This window comes from Heptranchias perlo, chromosome 3, assembly GCF_035084215.1.
Source record: "Heptranchias perlo isolate sHepPer1 chromosome 3, sHepPer1.hap1, whole genome shotgun sequence".
NCBI lineage: Eukaryota > Metazoa > Chordata > Chondrichthyes > Hexanchiformes > Hexanchidae > Heptranchias > Heptranchias perlo.
In genome coordinates, this window is record NC_090327.1 from 121492908 (window position 1) to 121516432 (window position 23525).

Genomic DNA, 23525 nt, shown 5'->3' on the forward strand with positions numbered 1-23525 from the left:
GTGTAAAAGATTGAGGAGATTCAGGCACAAGCGTATTGTGCACATAATTACGCTACACTCAAATTTTCTCGCTCTTAACCCAGTCTATCGATCTCTGCACCTGAACGCATCTCGGCTCATTATAACGGCTCCGCCCTCAGGCTAAAGAGCTGTACGCGTGAATTTCCCGCAATTACACTGGCTCAAAACAGGAGTAAAATTAAGCCTAGAATTTTAGGCATAGCATGAAACAAGTCATTCTTCTGGTGTTTTATTGTGATTTTTTTTGAGCGATTTTTATTATTTCTCCTCACTGAGACCTGCTCTGAATTTTCTGTTTCTCTGAATGCGTTTATATGGCATCAGTATAGGTCACCTTCAAAATTGAAAAGCTTCCACGATTGCATGTTCTGAAATATGCTGTGCCTAATGTGCTTCAATGATAGTTAGATGGCATTAAACTTTAATTTTCATACGTAAAAAAAGGAACATATGGTGTGAGCTCAGCACTTTCCTTGGGTCCCGATTGTTTACGATAACTTCCTCTCGTTTTTGCCCATTTTTACATTCCGGCGTATGTTAATAAGATTGGCAGGAAATGTGGATGTAAATAGACAAGGGCAAAATGGGGGCATGTACAGGTGCAATTTCGGATGTAACTTCCCAATTCCCCCAACTTTAGGAAATTCCACCCCTACATTTTATTCTTCTCCAAAATACAATGTAAATTACACGCTGTCACTGGTTAATTGGCCACGATGCAATCTAAATGCAGATCAGAAGCAGAGTATGTTTGAGCCAAAGAACTAGAGCCTGAGAAGTTAGAAGGTATTTTTTGCCCGACTTTACGATAGCAGCATATAGTATTGTGGGACAACATAGCAGTGTCTTTTCAAAAATCCAACTTCTGAATTAAACCTACCGGTCTCACGGGTTTATGAACAGATCTACAGTGAACACAGTCAAATTTAATAGAACAGTATGAATACATGACAACTGGAAGAATAATGATAAAAGCGCTCATGCAAGCAAGGAAAAAATTCGAAACAGAATACACTACCTGAGACAGCATAGACAGACAGCTTTTTTGGATGAAGAATGGCCAAGTGGAGTAGTTCTGTACCCCTGAAAAAACAAACAAAATCTAGCTACAAAATCTCAAGGCCACAAAAAAGCAGCGTATATACTGTGCATATTCTCCGCCAGCTGTTAGAGCAGACGGTCCACATTATCTGGGAAGTTTACTTCCTTTTAAGATGTTCTGGGACATCAGTGAAGGCATCCCCACATGATTTGTTACAATCTGGAATGCACTACCTGAAAGGGTGGTGGAAGCAGATTCCATAGTAACTTTCAAAAGGGAAATGGCTATGGGGAAGAGCAGGGGAGTGGAACTAATTGGATAGCTCTTTCAAAGAGCCGGCACAGACACGATGGACTGAATGGCCTCCTTCTGTGCTGTTTGATTCTATAATAATTTTCCCACTCCTACACAGTGCAGAAGGGCTAACCTAACCTTGGAGCAGGGTCAGTTCATTTTTGCCCAAAGGTCAGTCTGAAAAAGAGATATAATTTGCACCCTTCCCCACCCTGTAAAGGCCTGAGGCACCAACATGATACATGGAGGATACTTATTAGTAAAATAAAGACCCAAAACATATGTAATCTTTTTTTACATTGTATCCTCTGCACACAGCTAGAGATAGACAAGCAGTACATCAGAAGGAAGAGAAGGAGCATGGAGAAGTCCTAGAAGGGGACCAGAGATTCCATATGTCAAGAAAGGTCTGACAAACAACACATCATCCATGGCTGCTAAATCCAAAGAGTAGTTGTTGGTGAAGGAACATTGATTACTCCAACTATCTCCTTTGCCTATGCAGTGTCCAAAGTCCAACTATCATGAGCTGCTTCATCAATTACCTTCCCTCCATCATAAGGGCAGAAGTGGGGCTGTTCACTGATGATTCCACAGTGTTCAGCTCCATTCGCAATTCCTCAGATAATGAAGCAGTCCGTATCCGCATGCAGCAGGATCACAAGGATGAGAATTTTAAATTGGAGGTGTTTTTTTTATTCGTTCATGGGATGTGGGCGTCGCTGGAGAGGCCAGCATTTATTGCCCATCCTTAATTGCCCTAGAGAAGGTGGTGGTGAGCCGCCTTCTTGAACCGCTGCAGTCCGTGTGGTGAAGGTTCTCCCACAGTGCTGTTAGGAAGGGAGTGCCAGAACTTTGACCCAGCGACGATGAAGGAACGGCGATATATTTCCAAGTTGGGATGGTGTGTGACTTGGAGGGGAACGTGCAGGTGGTGTTGTTCCCATGTACCTGCTGCTCTTGTCCTTCTAGGTGGTAGAGATCGCGGGTTTGGGAGGTGCTGTCAAAGAAGCCTTGGCGAGTTGCTGCAGTGCATCCTGTGGATGGTACACACTGCAGCCACTGTGCACCGGTGGTGAAGGGAGTGAATATTTAGGGTGCCAATCAAGCGGGCTGCTTTGTCCTGGATGGTGTCAAGCTTCTTGAGTGTTGTTGGAGTTGCACTCATCCAAGCAAGTGGAGAGTATTCCATCACACTCCTGACTTGTGCCTTGTAGATGGTGGAAAGGCTTTGGGGAGTCAGGAGGTGAGTCACTCGCCGCAGAATACCCAGCCTCTGACCTGCTCTTGTAGCCACAGTATTTGAATGGCTGGTCCAGTTAAGTTTCTGGTCAATGGTGACCCCCAGGATGTTGATGGTGGAGGATTTGACGATGGTAATGCCGTTGAATGTCAAGGGGAGGTGGTTAGACTCTCTCTTGTTGGAGATGGTCATTGCCTGGCACTTGTCTGGCATGAATGTTACTTGTCACTTATCAGCCCAAGCCTGGATGTTGTCCAGGTCTTGCTGCATGCGGGCTCGGACTGCTTCATTATTTGAGGGGTTGCGAATGGAACTGAACACTGTGCAATCATCAGCGAACATCCCCATTTCTGATCTTATGATGGAGGGAAGGTCATTGATGAAGCAGCTGAAGATGGTTGGGCCTAGGACACTGCCCTGAGGAACTCCTGCAGCAATGTCCTGGGGCTGAGATGATTGACCTCCAACAACCACTACCATCTTCCTTTGCGCTAGGTATGACTCCAGCCACTGGAGAGTTTTGGGGGTCCGAGGAGCCAATTAGGTCATTGAGCACAGGTATGGTGGGTGAGCGAGACAGTGCAGGATAGGATACAGGGAGCAGAGTTTTGGATGAGCTGATGTTTACATGACCACGCACCCTACCTATCTCTGTGACCTGCCCCAATCCTATAACCCTCCCTCCATCCACCCCCCTCAGTCTCCATTCCTCCAACTGTAGCCACTTGTGCATCCCCTCTCTTTTCCCCACCATTAGCATTTATGCTTTCAGTCCAGGCCCCACAATCTGGAATTTCCTCCCTAAACCTCTCCACCCTTCCCTCCTCCTTCAAGACACTCCTTAAAACCCACCTCTTTGACCAAGCTTTTAGTCACCCCTCCTAATGTCTCCTTCTTTGGCTCGGCCCCCATTTTTGGCTGATTACACTTCTGTGAAACACCTTGGGGCATTTTTCTACATTAAAGTTGCATTATGAATGCAAGTTGTTATTGTTGATATTTATATCAAAAACATATAATTTAAAGCAAAAGACCCTTCTAGTCCAAATAGTCAAAAATCCCAAAACGTGACAGCTGCTTACATGGCATCTGTGAGGCCCATGAACACTTTACACAATGTTTAAAACTGACGTGGCTGGTGTAGAAGATATGTAGAAGATTCTAGATTGCCACAAGTTCATTCTGGGAGTCCATCTGGTTGAGCTTCATCACTCAGTCCTGGGAAATGTGCCAGTACTGAAACCTCAAATTTCAGACATGGGAGCATAGAATCATAGAAAATTTACAGCACAGAAGGAGGCCATTTGGCCCATCGTGTCATTGCCGGCCAAAAATGAGCCACCCAGCCTAATCCCACTTTCCAGCACATGGTCCGTAGCCTTGTAGGTTACGGCACTTCAGGTGCATATCCAGGTACTTTTTAAAATGAGCTGAGGGTTTCGGCCTCTACCACTCTTTCAGGCAGTAAGTTCCAGATCCCCACCACCCTCTGGGTGAAAAATCTTTTCCTCAGCTCCCCTCTAATCCGTCTACCAATCACTTTAAATCTATGTCCCCCGGTTATTGACCTCTCTGCTAAGGGAAATAGGTCCTTCCTATCCACTCTATCTAGGCCCCTCATAATTTTGTACACCTCAATTAAATCACCCCTCAGCCTCCTCTGTTCCAAAGAGAACAACCCCAGCCTATCCAATCTTTCCTCATAGCTAAAATTCTCCAGTCCTGGCAACATCCTCATAAATCTCCTCTGTACCCTCTCTAGTGCAATTACATCCTTCCTGTAATGTGGTGACCAGAACTGTACACAGCACTCAGGCTGTGCCCTAGCCAGTGTTTTATACAGTTCCAGCATAACCTCCCTGCTCTTATATTCTATGCCTCGGCTAATAAAGGAAAGTATTCCATATGCCATCTTAACCACCTTATCTACCTGTCCTGCTACCATCAGGGATCTGTAGACATGCACTCCAAGGTCCCTCACTTCCTCCACATGTTTCAGCATCTTCCCATTTATTGTGTACTCTTTTGCCTTGTTTGTCCTCCACAAATGCATTACCTTACAGTTCTCGGGTTTGAATTCCATTTGCCACTTTTCTGCCCACCTGACCAGTCCATTGATATCTTCCTGCAGTCTACAGCTTTCCTCCTCACTATTAACCACACGGCCAATTTTTGTATCATCTGCAAACTTCTTAATCATGCCCCCTACATTTAAGTCCAAATCATTAATATATATCACAAAAAGCAAGGGACCTAGTAATGAGCCCTGCGGAACCCCACTTGAAACTGCCTTCCAGTTACAAAAACATCCGTCGACCATTACCCTTTGCTTCCTGCCACCGAGCCAATTTTGAATCCAACTTGCCACTCTCCCTTGGATCCCATGAGCTTGTACTTAGTCTGCCATGTGGGAATTTGCTAAAAGCCTTGCTAAAATCCATGTAAACTACATCAAATACACTACCCTCATCGATCCTCCTTGTTACCTCCTCAAAAAATTCAATCAAGTTAGTCAGACACAATCTTCCCTTAACAAATCCATGCTGACTGTCCTTGATTACTCAGTGCCTTTCTAAGCGATGGAATCAATTCCGAGGGACAGGCTAAACCAATAATTTGCCCACCACCGAGGTTAGACTGACTGGCCTGTAATTACTCGGTTTATCCCTCGCTCCCTTTTTAAACAATGGTACAACATTAGCTATCCTCCAATCCTCCGGCACCACGCCTGTATCCAGTGAGGATTGGAAAATGATGGTCAGAGCCTCCGCTATTTCTGCCCTTGCTTCTTTTAACAGCCTGGGATACATTTCATCCGACCCTGGTGATTTATCTACTCTCAAGATGCTAATCCTCTTACTACTTCCTCTCTCACTAAGTTTATCCAATCCAATATTTCACACTCTTGCTCCTTAACTACAATGTCTGCATCGTCCCTCTCTTTTGAGAAGACAGACGCAAAGTATTCATTAAGAACCATACCCACATCTTCCGCCTCCACACATAGAGACCAAAAAGGTAACCTAATAGGTCCTACTCTTTCCTTAGTTATCCTCTTGCTCTTAATGTATTTATAAAACATCTTTGAGTTTTCCTTGATTTTACTTGCCAATTTTTTCATGCCCTCTCTTTCCTTTCCTAATTTCCTTTTTAATTTCACCCCAGCACTTTTTATACTCCTCTAGGTTTTCTGTAGTATTGAGTTCTCGGTGTCTGACATAAGCTTTCCTTTTTTACCTTATCTTACCGTGTATGCTCCTTGACAGCCAGGGGGCTCTAGATTAGGCAGCCCCACCCTTTTTCTTTGTGGGAACATGTTTACTCTGCACCCCTTGAATCTTCCCCTTGAATGCCTCCCACTGCTCTGACAATGATTTACTTTCAAGTAGCTGTTTCCAGTCCACTTTTGCTAAATCACTTCTCAGCTTAGTAAAATTGGCCTTTCCCCAATTGAGAACTTTAACTCATGTTCTACTTTTGTTCTTGTCCATAACTATGCTAAAACTAACTGAATTATGATCACTACCACCAAAATGCTCTCCCACCTCCTTCCACCTGCCCAGCCTCATTTCCTAAAACTAAATCCAGAACTGCTCCCTCTCTAGTTGGGCTAGCTACGTACTGGCTAAAAAAGTTCTCCTGAGCACGTGAGAGAGATTTCTCAGAGTCATTGCTAACATACAGTGGCTGGTTTATTGGGGTATTTCAATTTTATTCCCATTATTTATTTCTAAATTTATACAGCTATATATTCAGCTGGATCAGAAGTAAAATTGGAACCGAGAACCACTTTGTAAAATTAAATACGGCAGCATCAAAGGTTGAAATTGCGGCCTTCCTAATGGTTGCTTTTCTGGGGATCTTAGTTGATCTATACATTGTTGGTCGCAGCCAATGAGAAAAGTTTGACAATTTATTTAAGGCTCTGGACAGATTTAATTGCCGCACATCGACTTGATGTGCAAGGCACTGAATGCAAGATTTAAGGATATAGATAGATGGGTATTACTATAGTAAACTTATTCTGGTGGTTCATATTTGCAGTAAAATGGCTCCCTCTGCTGATCAATGATAATCAATAGCACGCTGTGCATCTCACTTTATTATTACACAACACCTTATCTCCTAATATGGCAACACAAAAAATCCAATCTATTCAAACAACATATTATAGTCTCCCAAGGGTTGAATATATGTTGCTGGTTCACAGCTCTCTGGCCTTGATGCCAACTGCAATGGGCACTATCCCAGGACACAGAAAATTTCAGTGCGGATGTCAAGTGGGCACATTCAAAAGCAATGGAACCGGATTGCTGGGGTCAAAGTGGATAGAGCGAGATTACTAATCCAGTAATGGATAAGAGGAGTTGTGTCCCTAGCCATCTTGATTGCCACTTCTCAGTAGTGGGACTCAGTATGGGCCAGAATAAAAGAGGATATGCTCATGGGGAAAGGTTCCCATTATCCATTGGATAATGGGATGTAATGAAGTTAACACCTAGCATTATTTATTTGAAACATCACCGACTGATCTATTTAAATATTCCATATAGGACTTCTTCAATGGCTCGCTGAATTTAGCCAGTGAATACGTGAGCTGTGCAAACCAGGGAGGTCTTCGACAGAGGAGACACCAACAGATAGAGAGCTGGCATGAGAAATCTACCCAGTGTGGTTCAAAACAAAACATCCACAACTGCCATTCATGTTTCTGGGTGTTTTCTAACCTCAAGGAGCAGAGATACAGATCAGCCATGATGTAATGAAATGACTAAACAAATTTGAGGAGCTGAAAGGACTAATCCTGTTCCTATGTTCTTTATTCAAGGTTTTTGGGGTCTCATAGCTTTGCCTTCACCAGCCTCGCTATCTAAATAAGCGGTTGATAACATGCCCAGGATAACCTTTTAATTATGGTATATAGATTCAGTAGAAAGGCAACATTGTTTAAGGGCAGTTGTCTTACAATCTGAGATAGTTTATTGAACTGAATAACTGTCTTCTAAATTGAGTTTGTAGACTTCCTGAACAATCTAAATCTAAAGGAAGTCACGTTTACATTGTCAATAGGAAGTGTCCTGACATTCCAGACACCAAGAATCTCTTTCAGATTCAGAAAAGACTAAAATAAACTGAAATCTCACACCTGAAACAATCCTTTTTAAACAATAAACCTATGCAATGGTATATTCAACTATCATTTCAGTCAACAGGTGCATAAAATAAATATTTATAGATGTCTTATGTCTGCATGCATTTTCTGTCCAGCTTTGCCATCGTGCTTTTATTCATGGTTTAATGTCAACATTTAACTTTGAATCTGTCTTGTTAAACATTTATTTAGAATGAAAATCATCATGAATTTAGCAGTTGCCTGTAACAATGTAATTGTGGGCTCTGGACAGCCGGTGGTGCTGTGATGCAAGGTTCTGAGGTCTCTTCCCCAGCACCATCTGGTATAAAAAACAATCAACTGAACATGGGCAATACCATGGGCCATCAACTGGTATTAAATAAAGGCATGAGACACCTCATGAAGTGTCAGGAGATGTGCAAATACTTCTATTGATAGCTAGTCCCTAGCGTTTTACACCCCAAGTGATAAAGCAATAGAAATGTTTGTATGTGTAAAGCAGAAGAGATGGCCAGGGGCCTGCAGCACTAGTGAATATTTACAGTGAAACCACACATTACACTGATATTACTATAGTTGGACCCTTCATAACACAAGCATCCAGAGGACTGATGAGAAGTACTCCTTAAAAACAACACATAGATGCAGTTAAGGGGAAATTGGATAAACACATGAGGGAGAAAGGAATAGAAGGATATGCTGATAGGGTTAGATGAAGTGGGGAGGGAGGCGGCTCAAGTGGAGCATAAACACCAGCATGGACCAGTGGGCCAAATGCCCTGATCTGTGCTGTAAATTTTATGTAATTCTATGTAACTACACATTGAGCTTTACTGTTTAACAGGTGTATACATAAAGCAGGATACATTTTCATATATCCTTCCCAAGGAATGAGCTGCTGATTTTACATTAGTGTTACACAAGTCATAACATTCATTTTCCGCTAATTTTCTCCCCTCTTTCCCTGAAGGTGTTGACTTCTCCCTGAAGTACAGCTGCACAGACATTGTGCATCCTCACGCAAGTGACTACTCTTCATAAGTGAGCGGCAAAAGGCTATTCTACCACATGAGGCATTGTCACCTGGTCCAATTGTGTTCTCACCCGACGTGTACACATTTAGTTCCAGTGGGGGGGGGGTCACTGGATAATGATCAGGTGCAGGAAGGCGGTTAATTTTTCACTAACTCACGGATACTGATACCAATGTAGCAACTCTACTGGTGCCCTGGCGGTCAAGTAACACATGACAGCTCAGTGTTTGAAACTGTGGCCTTCGTGCACCATGTGACTCAACTACTCACTGAATAAATGTGCTAAGGCATCAGGGGAGTTTAGGCTATTACCTTCATGCAAGCTTTTCAAATTCTTATATCTTTGAAAACTATGTAATCGAATTTACATTATACAATTCACTATCCTCTATATTTAGCATAATATTTCATGATAAAATTCACACATCAGTCCCATGTACAAAATTTACCGGGGACAATGCTCATTAACAATGTACAGAATTTTATCTCATCTTCCCTTTCTAGCTACATGATGTACAATGCAATTCTTCACACAATAACTCCTTTCATTTCTCACGATACGTATCTGCACTGCATTTCAAAAGCACCAATATTGATCCGTGTTTCGGCAACATGGAAATGCCTTTAACAGCCAGATTTGCAGTATGTGGAAAAGCTTTTAGTAATAAACAGTTGTTACGTCAGTGAACATAAGCACTTTCTCCCCTCCTCAACCCCACTCCTCTCCTGAAAGCACTAACTTATACTACAGTACAGTTTCACAAGTCTCCCACCCTCCAGGTAACCATTCGTCATGTGAGTCGGCACGATGATATTGAACAGGCTATTCACCCACATGGTATCACGCTTGAGCCCAATCCAGTCCTCACCTGTACATTTTCCAGCAGTTCTCAGTGGATTGCAATCAGGAATGGAAACTGGCAGATTTCCCCCTCTCTAGTTCAACTACTGCAGCCAATTACAGTGCCCCTATTGCCCACCTAACTGATAGGAAACGAAGCAGTGCACTTACCAACAGCGTCACAGGGAGCCGTGAAAAATACATTTGTTCCAACGCACCCCATGTTCATGAGCTGTTTTTAACAATTACTATACCTGTAACTATTCTTGGTTAGCAATTCAACCTTTTCTGTTTCTCAGGATTGCATTTTTCCACTCTTCAGTTTATCTACTTACGAGACAAATTTGCCGACTTCCACTTGCAATACAGAATCCTGCAGTTGTAGCTCCAGGATTAACTCTTCTGGATGAAGTGCTGCTCCAGGTTTGGAAGGCTCTGGGGAATAGATACGTAGAATTCCCTTATAACTGCCAACAATAATTTTGTCTGAAAACAGAGCAAAAAAGAATTAAATTGGATTACTTCATCCACTTGAATACATCATGAAGTATCAGTTAACCTGATACTTATCTCCAAGTTATTCTACAATCACGAGTAATATTAATTTGCAAAATTGCTGTGAATTTTTGTATCCAGGGACTACAAGGTCCAATTTATTCAAGGTGAGGGTACATAAAAGCACAGGGCAACCCTGTAGGCTCGAATGATCAAGCGAAATTCTACAGTGGGTTCTAGATCCTGTTTGACATATCAGAGATAACCCAATCTTGGTGTAAGAGCCTCTAATCATCTGGTTGCAAGGGCTTTAATTAAGCCCAAATGGTCATTTCACATGTTTATTTTTTTTGCAACGGTTCAAGTGCTTCCTTCACCTATCTTTCCTCCAGATCACTAGGAGTGTCATAGCCCAGCACACCTTTCCCTTACACTGCCTGGAAGATGAGTGGAGAGAGGCAGCATCTAGTTTGCTCCGCTCACCCACAAACAAAATGGGAATCAGGTGGAGGGGAATTGCTGGAAATGTGCTCACCTTAAAGGCTTTTTGTAAAGTAATGCTTCATCTTCGTTAAATTACAATATGAGGAATTCTACATCTAGCAAATATCAAGTTAAGGAATAGTCCTCCTTTAAGTGCCACAAACTAAATTACTTGATTTCACCTGAGGAAACAAAACACACTCTTACGAGTCAGGGTGTTTACCACACTTACCACTTCCACTGTTGTCAACATCAGCAACACACAAGCATCCCTGATCAAACTCCTCCTGCTCTCCCACAGGTGCGGACCACCAGTCTCGAGCTTTAAACAAAGACATCTTCCTTCAACCTGCAATCACCAAAGCAGTGAAATGCTCAGACTATTGAGACACAGAAATGTTGTCTTTATAACTCTATTTATAACAGTCACAAGAAGATCACTGAATTTATGTTTTTGCATGCAGGATAACTGATTTAATCTAACTATTTTACACACTGGCTGGCAGTTGTGTTTTTTTTTAAAGGGAGCAGCTGGGTAGCAAATTGCTTTTTGTATTGGGGTTGATCCTAATCATGTATGAGCATTTATCGTTGAAATTGATTATTTAACCATATATAACAGACTGGTATGGATATATTTAAAGAGTGTGTATCTTTGAGCACCATATTTTTGAAGAGACATTGATACATTGGGTAGTTCACAGAAGATCAGAAAAGATATCAGGACTTGGGGCTCTGAGTTTTGAAGGGACACACACAGATTTGAACTTGTTTCCAATGAGGATAGATTGATATGATCAAGGTTTTCAAAATGATCGTGTGGTACAACAACAACAACAACTTGCACTTATGTGGCACCTTTAACATAGTAAAACGTCCCAAGGTACTTCACAAGAGCGATTATCGAACAAAATTTGACACCGAGCCATATAAGGAGATGTTAGGACAGGTGTCCAAAAGTTTAGTCAAAGAGGTTTTAAGGAGCGTCTTAAAGAAGCTGAGAGAGGTAGAGAGGCGAAGTGGTTTAAGGAGGGCATTTCAGAGCTTACGGCCTTGGCAGCTGAAGATACGGCTGCCAATGGTGGAGTGATGAAAAGTGAGGATGCAAGAGGCCAGGATTGGAGGTAAACATAAGCAGGTTATTTAAATTACAATGCAGGAGTAGAAGATGCGAATACTGAATTTGCAAATCGCAAGCGGGATAAGAATTTTTTTCTCAGATTAGTGATTATGTGCATTATTCTCCAGCAAAAACAGGTAATGTTACGTTGATTAGCTCTTTTTAAAACACAACTGAAGGTTCTCAGTACAGACATCAAGCTACTGGGACGATGCGTGAATGGTCTGCGGGATACAAATGGCCCAGAGTTTAACAATGTTGGCTGCAGGCCTGAGTTAATATCCTGGAGTTTTGTTCAACACCATCAGAAATCGGGAGAAAAAGGTGGTCCAATTAAACTAAAATACTGAACGTAAGCAATTAAAACAAAGAATCTTAACTAAATGACAATATTGTTAACAGTATCTGTACACCCTATACCCTGCGGTGCCGACCAGTTGCGGAAGGCCTCAAGTGTACCTGCAGACACCGCAAGCTTCCTCCCTATGGCCAGCCAGGCAGGGGCAATACCGTGGAAAAGAGGCACGCAGCCAGAGCAACCCCCACGGGTTCCACCCATACAGGACCTGTAAATTGCAGGCCCAGAACGAGAAGGCCCTCCGACTTACGCACCCCGCCTCCGCACCAGTTGGCCAAGGATCAGGAGCATCGGGCTGAAGTGCAGCCAGATGTTGAGAAGCCACTTCAGATAACTAAATAGGGGCTGCAACCTCTGACACTCCCCATACATAGTAAAAAGAGACTCCTCCAGCCCACATCTGTAAAAGTACGTAAAAAATTGATTGCACGTTACTGCTTCGTGCAACACTCTCCACCCTAAATCCCCAATAGTGCAGGGAAGGACTCCTGCATAGAGAGCCTTGCCTCCCTTGGGACTTGGTGGATTAGGTAGAGTCCATAATATGGTATCTATGAAGAGATCAGTCTTGATGGCAAAATAGCATTTCCTGTTTTATGTTTTTAATGTTCTGTGGCAGCTGTTGTTGAGAGAGTGGCAGCAATGACATCGAACATGGCAGCTAGTGAGATATTTTTCTCAACTCCCAACAACACAGGAGAGTAAGTCTTAATACAATGTAAACTTACTTTATGTACAATAAAGTCCACATTCTCCGTGCGCAAATTAAACATTCACTGCATCAAGTTATAGGATACAGTATGAAATTATATCCCCACTCCTCTCCTGTCTCAAAGGATCACTGGGGTAGTGAAAATCTTGTTTCTTTCATTTCTTCAATGACCAGATTTATAATTTTGCTACAGTGACCAAAGCAAGTCTTTCCCCATGGTTTTTTTATATCTGTCGCAAGTCTAACCAACCACTACCACCTCCTGCCTTTGATCAACAGCACCCTTAATCTAACGACATTCCTGGCATCACATGGAACTCACAAATCTCCACCACTGCTAAATCTGCGTTCAAGCTTGGTTTCTTCTTTTGTGTCTGACATTCTTTACATATATCACACCAAGTTTCTATGAACATTTTTCTCCAATTTTCTCCTTTCTCAACAACTCTCACTTCTCCATAAAGCCTAATATTTTTTGTATTTGTTCATGTGGGCGTCGCTGGCGAGGCTGGCATTAATTGCCCATCCTTAATTGCCCTTGAGAAGGTGGTGGTGAGCCGCCTTCTTGAAACGCTGCAGTCCGTGTGGTGAAGGTTCTCCCACAGTGCTGTTAGGAAGGGAGTTCCAGGATTTTGACCCAGCGACAATGAAGGAACGGCGATATATTTCCAAGTCGGGATGGTGTGTGACTTGGAGGGGAACATGCAAGTGGTGTTGTTCCCATGTACCTGCTGCTTTTGTCCTTCTAGGTGGTAGAGGTCGCGGGTTTGGGAGGTGCTGTCAAAGAAGCCTTGGCGAGTTGCTGCAGTGCATCCTGTGGATGGTACACACTGCAGCCACTGTGCGCCGATGAAGGGAGTGAATGTTTAGGGTGGTGGATGGGGTGCCAATCAAGCGGGCTGCTTTGTCCTGGATGGTGTCGAGCTTCTTGAGTGTTTTTGGAGCTGCACTCATCCAGGCAAGTGGACAGTATTCCATTACACTCCTGACTTGTGCCTTGTAGATGGTGGAAAGGCTTTGGGGAGTCAGGAGGTGAGTCACTCGCCCCAGAATACCCAGCCTCTGGCCTGCTCTTGTAGCCACAGTATTTATATGGCTGGTCCAGTTAAGTTTCTGGTCAATGGTGACCCCCAGGATGTTGATCGTGGGGGATTCGGCAATGGTAATGCCGTTGAATGTCAAGGGGAGGTGGTTAGACTCTCTCTTGTTGGAGATGGTCATTACCTGGCACTTGTCTGGCGCGAATGTTACTTGCCACTTATCAGCCCAAGCCTGGATGTTGTCCAGATCTTGCCCATGCGGGCTTGGACTGCTTCATTATTTCAGGGGTTGCAAATGGAACTGAACACTGTACAATCATCAGTGAACATCCCATTTCTGACCTTATGATGGAGGGAAGGTCATTGATGAAGCAGCTGAAGATGGTTGGGCCTAGGACACTGCCCTGATGAACTCCTGCAGAAATGCCCTGAGGCTGAGATGATTGGCCTCCAACAACCACTACCATCTTCCTTTGTGCTTGGTATGACTCCAGCCACTGGAGAGTTTTCCCAAATTCCCATTGATTTCAATTTTACTGGGGCTCCTTGGTGCCACACTCGGTCAAATGCTGCCTTGATGTCAAGAGCAGTCACTCTCACCTCACCTCTGGAATTCAGCTCTTTTGTCCATGTTCCACCCAAGACTTGAATACTACTCCCATATCTAGAAAAACTCTTGCACTTCTCAAGATAGATTAAAAGCTTTTGGTCTCCTGGGCAAGCCCTGCTTATCTGTAGCTTGGCATTGCTTTAAATGTACTAAAGAAAGTTGGACTGTAATGCTGTTACTCAGAATTATAAATGGATTTTCATCAGCTTTTGATCCATATCGGAAGACACAGCCAATGAGTGATCTGATGCATTTAAGGGGAAACTAGCTAAGTACATGAGGGAGAAAGGAATAGAAGGATATGCTGATAAGGGGTTAGACGAAGAGGGGTAGGAGGAGGCTTGTGTGGAGCATAAACACCGGCATAGACCAGTTGGGCCAAATGGCCTGTTTCTGTACTGTAAATTCTATGTAGTTCTATGTAATCTAGTAAAAAAGTGCACGATCCATAATTAAGTACAAACCTCACATTACTGTGGCACAGTATACTGAAATCTGCACTGCCCTGAATCACACAGAGTTACCTCATGCACAGAGAACCTCCGCATGGTCAGATCCTGATGTAGCTACCACTGAGGAGATAAAATGACAGAAAGCCACACACTCAGAACAAAAGTGAAGAGGCCTGAGGTCAGGCTGTATACCAGGAGGCAGGGTGGGAATGAGGCATGTGTATGTCGGTGGGGGGAGTGGGGGGGCGCGGAGAAGGGAGAGACACAGACAAAAGCAAAATGAGTTCTAACAGGATATAAATGCACAACATGACAAATAATCTAATCATAGAATGATACAGCACAGAAGGGGGCCATTCGTCCCATCGTGCCTGCGCCAGCTCTTTGAAAGAACTATCCAATTAGTCCCACTCTCCTGCTTTTTCCCCATAGCCCTGCACCTTTTTCCACTTCAAGTATTAATCCAATTCCCTTTTGAAAGTTACTATTGAATCTGCTTCCACCACCCTTTCAGGCAGTGCATTCCAGATCATAACAAATCGCTGCATTAAAAAAACTTCCGCCTCAGGTTCTTTTGCCAATTATCTCTGGTTACTGACCCTTCTGCCACTGGAAACAGTTTCTCCTTATTTACTCTATCAAAACCATTCATGATTTTGAACATCTCTATGAAATCTCCCCATAACCTTCTCTGCTCTAAGGAGAACCACTCCAGTTTCTCTAGTCAACCTAATGAATAGGCTTGGCAATTATTGGGCAAAAAGGGGTGAACACATCAAATCGAATTGCTGAAAGATTTTCATCTTCCCACATTGTGAGGATATTAATGATGCAATCTGGGTTTTTTTCCAAATATTCACCTGTACTTGTGTAGGTACCTGACATTTATGTGCCCCAAATATAAACACCAATGCAAATTAAAAAATGACAACATGTGAAACATACTGGAAATTACATAATTGAGTCTCAGCTGCTATACTGGCTGGAAATGGTCATTACTGAATGAAAAAGTCATAGAACAAACCCAACTGCTACAGAATAGCTGCACAATGTCAACAGCTAATTAATGATGACAATAAAACTTCTCTTTGTTTTAAGCTGGGATAAATTACATTCAATAAATTGTGCTACACTGCCTGCTTCAATTAGCTTTGTGTCACTTTTCCACTCACGCCAAAACCGCAGTGCAACAAGCTACATCACACAAACCATCATAAGCCCATCATAAAATAATGCCTGTGAGATAAAATAAAACATCGCACTGGGTGCCAACACATTGCTAACAACCTATCATTCAAGAGAACAAAAGCTGTTTTTTTTAAACTCAGGAGAACCAGAGGCGAGAATGAACATCGGTAACACGCCACATGCATTTGTGATGCTCCAAGTAAGCTCAGGCTCTCCCTTTTCTCCTTTTCTCATCTTCTCCTACATGAACAAAATGTAAAATATTCTACTTTTTGTGATCTCCAGTTTGAGAATTCAAACTAAGAGTCTGAGTCTAATATGATATAGCTTTCTGGAATTAAATTCAAGAGAAACCATTTTATGATGAACAACATAAAATAATTTTTCCCTATGGCAACAATCTTTAGATAGATGAATCATATTTTGACATATTGGTTTTGTGTACATTAGTGTCACTGTCTCCAGAGTCTCACACAGCCTACATCAACCCAAAGTAAACTTGCTGGAGTTACCATGACCAGCTGCCGGGAAGACCAGGTTTAAAAACAATGGGTCTTCCTGGCTGCCAGCTTAAGGGAATTGAGATAGTTTGCTTTGGGGTTGCTCTAAGCTGTGCAAGACTCAGGAGACTGACACGAAACCAATATAAAAGTAGTTTCATATGCAGCTAGTAACTGAGCGGCACAGTAAATGCAATAAAAGATTAGTAGAAAAATAACAGCAAGGTCCCCCAATAGCTCACAGATTTCATCAAATGAACATCAGAGCCATACAGATCTGTGCCAAGATAACTGATCTCAGAAGAATTACAGTAGGAGATTCCCTATTTTGGCCTGAACAGCCCTCGTTGTCATGAAGGGAAGCCAGGGCTCCCGCCCCTCACAGCTATCCATCTGCCCCTGCTGCAAGTGTGTATGTGTGAAGTATGGGCATGGAAAGCATCAGGCTTGGTTTTTATGCCAATACTTGGTTAACGAAACGCTTGCTCGACCCTCTATCAAGGCTCAAGTGAATATTGAGCACATGGGCAAGGCATCAGAGGACAAATATGTAAACATGGACCCCAGCAAGCAGTCAATTCCTTCAGAAGAGGGAAGGGACCGAAAATTGACAATAGAAAAGTAGCAACAGATCACTAAAATATCATTATTAGATTTAGCATACATAGCTGACAAACAACTGTGACTTCAGAAGGTGACCCTATAAAAAAGCCAATGGATTTCACTGCACATCCCAAAACAGCTCTGCAATTTACAACTAATTACATACAGTGTACCTACCCATCTTCTCTCCCCTCATAGGTTAGATGGAATGGGGAACGTCTTTCCACAGAGAGTTGGCAACCTCTGGAATAGATTGTCATCAAGTGCAGTGAGTGTGGATTCACTGCAAGCATTCACAAGGGAACTGGACAGATTCCTGCATGTGGCAAGCATCTGTACATAAAGAAGTGGTGGCGTGTCACCAGTCACCGTGTCCGGGAGCTCACTCCTGCCCTCCACTATATCAGAGTCCTTCCCTTTTGTTCTTTCCACCCACCTCCTCCTCCTCCTCCTCTCCTCCCTTCCCCTGGCTCTGTACTTGCTTAAAATCTGTTTAATCTTCAACTTCTTCCAGTTCTGACAACAGGTCATCGACCTGAAACGTTAACTCTGTTCCTTTCTCCACAGATGCTGCCTGGCTTGCTGAGTATTTCCAGCATTTTCTGTTTTTATATTAAATGACAGTTGATGTGACTACACAGTGGCTGTATGGATCAGCTGTGATTATCCCTTCAGATAACTGCGTCAAGTGTGCTCCTGGATTTGTGCAGCACAAATCGGCTTTGCAGCCGCCTAACCCAGATCATGAAGCGGGCAGGATTCCTGCTCGGATTGTTATTTAAAGTGGAAAACTTCCCCTGCCAGTGAGCCAAGGTTGAATGATACAGGAACTGAATTCACAGCCTCGCTTCATTCAGCTGGATATTCAGGTTATCCATGCTACAGTTTTGGTGGGGTGCGGGGTTATTTAAATCTTCTCCACGATTCCAGGGGCCGACTGCGGTGTTTAATAAACCCATAGGTGTGAGAGGAATTCGGTAACACGGCGCAGCATCAGACTCACCTTCAACCGGCGCTGCAAACCCACTGGGCACAGCCCGATAAACTGCAAACAAACAGCGGTTACTCGAGCTCCCCGTCCCGGACCTCTGGGAGGGAGGGGGGGGGGGGTCTCTGTCCCGGGTATGTGGGGGGTGGGAAGGGGTCTCCGTCCACAGTCTCTGTCCCGGATCTCTATATGCCTGGGCCCCGACAGTGCACGAATCCCGAGGCCGGGCCCAGCCTGGCACTGTTGCTGTTGCTGTCACGAAGGGCGAATGAAAACCTGCTCCTGCTGCTGCTGCTTGGTCCGGGCCCCGGCCTGCTGTCGGTGTCCGTATCGGGGGGCCCCCAGCCTACCGTCCGTGTCCGTGTCGGGCCGCCGCTCCACTGTTGTCATAGCGCCGCCGCGAGCGACGCTTTGCCACTGCGCATGACCGGAAGTGCCTGGCGCCCACCCGCAGGGATTCACGGGAATTGTAGTTCTCACTTGGCTAGTTTGTTGGAGCATGTCTGCACAGGCTTACACAAAGTAAACTGCAGATTTTATTTGTTTAAATAGGGTTGGGATCTGTCCTAAATCTCACTCCCTACATTACTTTTGAATCTGACCTCCAAATAGGGGAGAGGAGAGGATGAGTTTCATCTCTCCACTTCATATATAAACGCTGACATCAGTGTTTGGGATCTCAATCAGTCTACATTACAACAGTGACTACACTTCAGAAGTATTTCATTGGCTGTAAAGCGCTTTGGGACGTCCTGAGGTTTTGAAAGGCGTTGTGTAAATGCAAGTCTTTCTTTCTTTCAGCATGACACATGGGAGAGTTACTGTTGAGAAGACCTTTGGATAAATGATTGTTGAAAGTTCAAATGTCACTTTATTTTTATTAGTTAAAAATAGATTAATTGTAAAGCATAAATTGCTTAAAACTAAGCAAAATATACTAATGTACAAGATTTTGGGGGTTGCGTAGTCCTGACTCCCCTTAGAAATGCTTGTGCCTTCAACATCTGGATTTCCTCTTCAAGCTTTCACCCACTTATATTTTTCCTCTACAATGCAAGCAAAAGAATATTATTTGGATTAATCTGCTTAGCTGATCTAACATTTGGTTGTCAGGTGGAGTAAGAAAAAGATTTACCCTTAAGTTGCTGTTAAAGTAAGTCCGCACAGCAGCAGGTAACTTGGTTTCATTTTCGCAGACATGATCAACTGGTGCGTGAACAGCAACTTTAGGGTGCAATCCGTTCCAGAAGCTGTGCTTTCCTTATTAATTGCCACAAGATTATTGACCCTTCTGCATCTGAATTAAGAAAAGATGGTGTTTCAGTTGTGGACCTCTTGCCAGAACTGTTGTGTTCTTTGTGTTCTGATGAAGGGTCTACACCCAAAATGTTAACCTGGCTTTTCTCTTTCCAGATGCTGATGGGCATGTTGCACATTCCCAGCATTTCATGTTCATATTTCAGATTTCCAGCATTCTTTGTTCTTAAAACAATATCATCCTGTCAAAGGCTAATTCCTTAACTTTGAAAATACTAATTGGTTACCTAAATAGCATTATTAAAAAAACTATTAAAAATAACTTCAGTGCAAATATAATGATACTAACTTTTCCACCTTATGTGAGGGAACTGAATTTGCATTGATCTTGTGCCATTCCATATCTTGCCTGAAGTGCCCCTTATAAATGACAAAATTGAAGTTCAAACCATTTTACAATACTAAGAAATTAGATTGTTTACACATATTGTTCCATTGGGACATAAGTATTTTGCTCACAATGCACACAGATGTAAAAAAAAAATTAAATGAAATGTATGAAATATAAAACACACACACAAAGGCCATGTAATTGCATGTTGCCTGTTTGGGGTTGGAATGAAAACACTCAAAAGAAATCAGTATTCACAACAGAAAGATAACAGTTAAAAAGATGGGCAGAGTATTTTGAAGTACAAAAAATACCATCTGTACAATAGGGGTGGATTGGATTTAAACTCAAGCCCTAGGGGTAAAAGGACAGCTGGCAACCCATACCACCAGACAGTCTGCAACACAAAGACACAATTACCGAACATAAGCATTATGTCCCATTTATGCTGCAGTTTTTCTGTTGGTGATCATGCTTTGTGCATTGGTTACTGAGATGACTATGCATTGAACTTTTTGAACTTTATTTTTAAACTATTTAGGATTAGCAAAGAGCAGATGACTCAAATGAGTCTTTACAGACATTAAAAAGCCAGACTATAGATCAAAAAAAATATACAATGGATCAACGTGGAACAAATTCATATTATTGACAAAGCTATTCCACGTGTCAGAAAAGTTATATACAGCGTGTCACAGCTTTCGGGTCTGCCGATATTCTCATGGATTGAATGGCACACCTCATGCCCTTCTTAACTCATACTGTTCAATATCTAACCCACAGAATTTAACAGTCAAACCGGATACCATAAACTCGTACGTGCCCACTTGTGCACTTCTCCGGTCTTTCGATAGCCAAACCTAGTGAACACTGTGGTGAGGCAAGGCCAATGACAAATGAAGCAGTTGGATTACTTTGCTGAATGCACCTGACTGGAAGTAGCAATTTCAGACTTTCAAAAGTATTCCTTTTACAATGCTTCCCACAACACAAAACAACTAAACTATGCTACGCTATCCTGAATGGCAGACAGAATATTCACTTTTTTTGTTTTATTTCCTGTCGGGTCAGCTTCTAACTCGGAAAACCAACCTGCTAGATCTTATTTCCCAGCTCAGGCCCAGATCCGTACTTATCTCATTGAGCTTCATTTCTCTCTCTCCTCATAACTGAGACCCCAGACACAGGGGATTAGCCCTGTGGCTCTTCTCTGCACTGCCTCCAATGTTTGAATACCCCAGTGTTTCTTGGCGACCAGAATTGGACACATTACCCAAGGTGTGTTCTGACCCGAGCACTGTACGGTTTGGTCACCATTTCCTCTGACTTATATTCTACTGTTTGGACTATGTGGATCATTGGGGGCATAGTCTCAGGTTAAGGGTTCAGACATTTAGGACTGAGATGAGGAGGGATTTCTTCACTCAAAAGGTTGTGAATCTTTAGAATTCTCCAGAGGGCTGTGGATGCTCAGTCGTTGAATATATTCAATGCTGAGATCGATAAGATTTTTGGATTCTAAAGGAATCAAGGGATATGGGGATTGGGCTCGAAGTGGAGTTGAGGTAAAAAATCAGCTATGATCTTATTGAATGGCACAGCAGGCTTGAGGGGCCGCATGGCCTATTCCTGCTCCTGTTTCTTATGTTCTGCTGATTCATACTCTGCTTTGGTTGGACATGTTGAAGAGTTGAGTCTACTAGGGCTCCGAGGTCTCTTTCAGTTTCTTCCTTACTATTGGCACACCGAGTTTAAATCAAGAGTCATCAATGCACTGAAGCTTGCCTTCACCTAACACTCCTCAAACAACAAAAGGTCTGTCTCTCCACAGTTGCAAATTGTAAACAATTTTACACCACCAAGTTATAGTCCAGCAATTTTATTTGAAATTCACAAGCTTTCGGAGGCTTCCTCCTTCCTCAGGTGAATGTTGTGGAAATGAAATCCTCGAACCCTTCGCATTTATAAATCACAGAACAATACTTGGTGATTACAAACAGTCTTTTCAACTGCCCGTTGCCAAGGCAATCAGTGTGCAGACAGACAGGTGTTACCTACAAGGTCTCCGAATATACAAACCACCAAAAAAAACCACAGAGATAGAGAGGCAGAAACATAGAAAAGACAGCAAATGACCCGTTATATTAAAAACAGATAACATTTGTTCGCTGGTGGGGTAACGTGTAGCATGACATGAACCCAAGATCCCGGTTGAGGCCGTCCTCATGGGTGCGAAACTTGGCTATCAATTTCTGCTCGACGATTTTGTGTTGTCGTGTGTCTCGAAGGCCGCCTTGGAGTACGCTTACCCGAAGATCGGTGGCTGAATGTCCTTGACTGCTGAAGTATTCCCCAACTGGGAGGGAACCCTCCTGTCTGGCGATTGTTGCGCGGTGTCCGTTCATCCATTGTCGCAGCGTCTGCATGGTCTCGCCAATGTACCATGCTCTGGGGCATCCTTTGGGTTCATGTCACGTGACACGTTACCCCACCAGCGAACAAATGTTATCTGTTTTTAATATAATGGGTCATTTGCTGTCTTTTCTATGTTTCTGCCTCTCTATCTCTATGTTTTTTTTGGTGGTTTGTATATTCGGAGACCTTGTAGGTAACACCTGTCTGTCTGCACACTGATTGCCTTGGCAACGGGCAGTTGGAAAGACTGTTTGTAATCACCGAGTATTGTTCTGTGATTTATAAATGCGAAGGGTTCGAGGATTTCATTTCCACAACATTCACCTGAGGAAGGAGGAAGCCTCCGAAAGCTTGTGAATTTCAAATAAAATTGCTGGACTATAACTTGGTGGTGTAAAATTGTTTACAATTGTCAACCCCAGTCCATCACCGGCATCTCCACATCTGTAGCCCAGGATAGACACGTTTACAAATAACTCTAGTTCCACGCATGCGCCCAAGTCAGAGTACTTGCGCATGCGTCAGATGCTGTCCCAGCTCGGCGCCGTTGCGCAAGCGCGAAAGAGCGCGGCCTGTGGTCGCGGAGGCGGGAGGACCCTCCCGGCACCGATGGACCGGGTGGCGGTTGTGAAGTTGGGCGCGGTGGCCGGGGCCGGGGTGTGTGTGCTGTTCGGAGGGGCCGTGTTAGCGCAGTACATCTTCACCATGAAGAAGAAAGCAGGCCGCAAGACGAAGATCATCGAGATGGTGAGTGAGCGGGGCCGGAGGTCGAGTCACATTCCCCGGGGGGATCGGGTCACATCCTTTGGTCACACCCCCCCCCCCTCCGGGGGGATCGGGTCATATCCCCGGGTCACACACCCCCCGGGGGGGGGGGAGATTCGGGTCACACCGCGTCCGGGGTGTGGCCGCTGCCGCCAAAGTCACAAAGCTGCAGAAACTGATGCCCTCGGGGCTCATCCGGCGTCATTGGCCGTCACCGTGAGGGTGGGACCCCGCGCACAAAGGCCACCCACCCCCGGCCCCGGCTTTAAAGGGCTGCGCAGAGACGGTGGAGGAGAGAAGCTGGTCTCCCTATACACATGTCAAGCCTCAGTGGACATGAGGCAGGTGAGGTACTTACAGCCAGCGAGACTTCATGGGCTATTGATTAGGTGCATTGAGGAAGAGTGGTTTGATTTACAGACCTGATAACTCACTGACAATAACGTTACAAGACTTAGGTTCCATCTACACAGATCATTGAAGTGTTATGAACAGGTGCAGAAAATAATCAAAAAGGCTAATGGAATGCTGGCCTTTAT

The 23525-nt window shown here is 43.7% G+C and overlaps 2 protein-coding genes across 3 annotated transcripts in view; one reads left to right on the forward strand and one right to left on the reverse strand.

The window, feature by feature from the left end:
• The window catches only part of bbs9 (Bardet-Biedl syndrome 9), a 439766-nt gene extending 421200 nt beyond the window's left edge, over nucleotides 1-18566 (reverse strand). For both annotated transcript variants that reach the window (XM_067981846.1, XM_067981843.1), the window contains exons 1-4: nucleotides 18174-18566; nucleotides 10820-10936; nucleotides 9945-10095; nucleotides 1040-1104 (exon numbers count right to left, since the gene is read on the reverse strand). In XM_067981846.1, coding sequence (XP_067837947.1) covers nucleotides 1040-1104; nucleotides 9945-10095; nucleotides 10820-10925 — 322 coding nt within the window. In that variant the 5' untranslated portion in view covers nucleotides 10926-10936; nucleotides 18174-18566. The remainder of the gene's footprint in view (nucleotides 1-1039; nucleotides 1105-9944; nucleotides 10096-10819; nucleotides 10937-18173) is intronic.
• A 4189-nt stretch (nucleotides 18567-22755) lies between these two features.
• Nucleotides 22756-23525, forward strand: part of nt5c3a (5'-nucleotidase, cytosolic IIIA) — a 34352-nt gene continuing 33582 nt past the window's right edge. Inside the window, exon 1 of the mRNA XM_067981852.1 lies at nucleotides 22756-22968. Within this exon, the coding sequence (XP_067837953.1) occupies nucleotides 22831-22968 (138 nt within the window). The 5' untranslated portion in view covers nucleotides 22756-22830. The remainder of the gene's footprint in view (nucleotides 22969-23525) is intronic.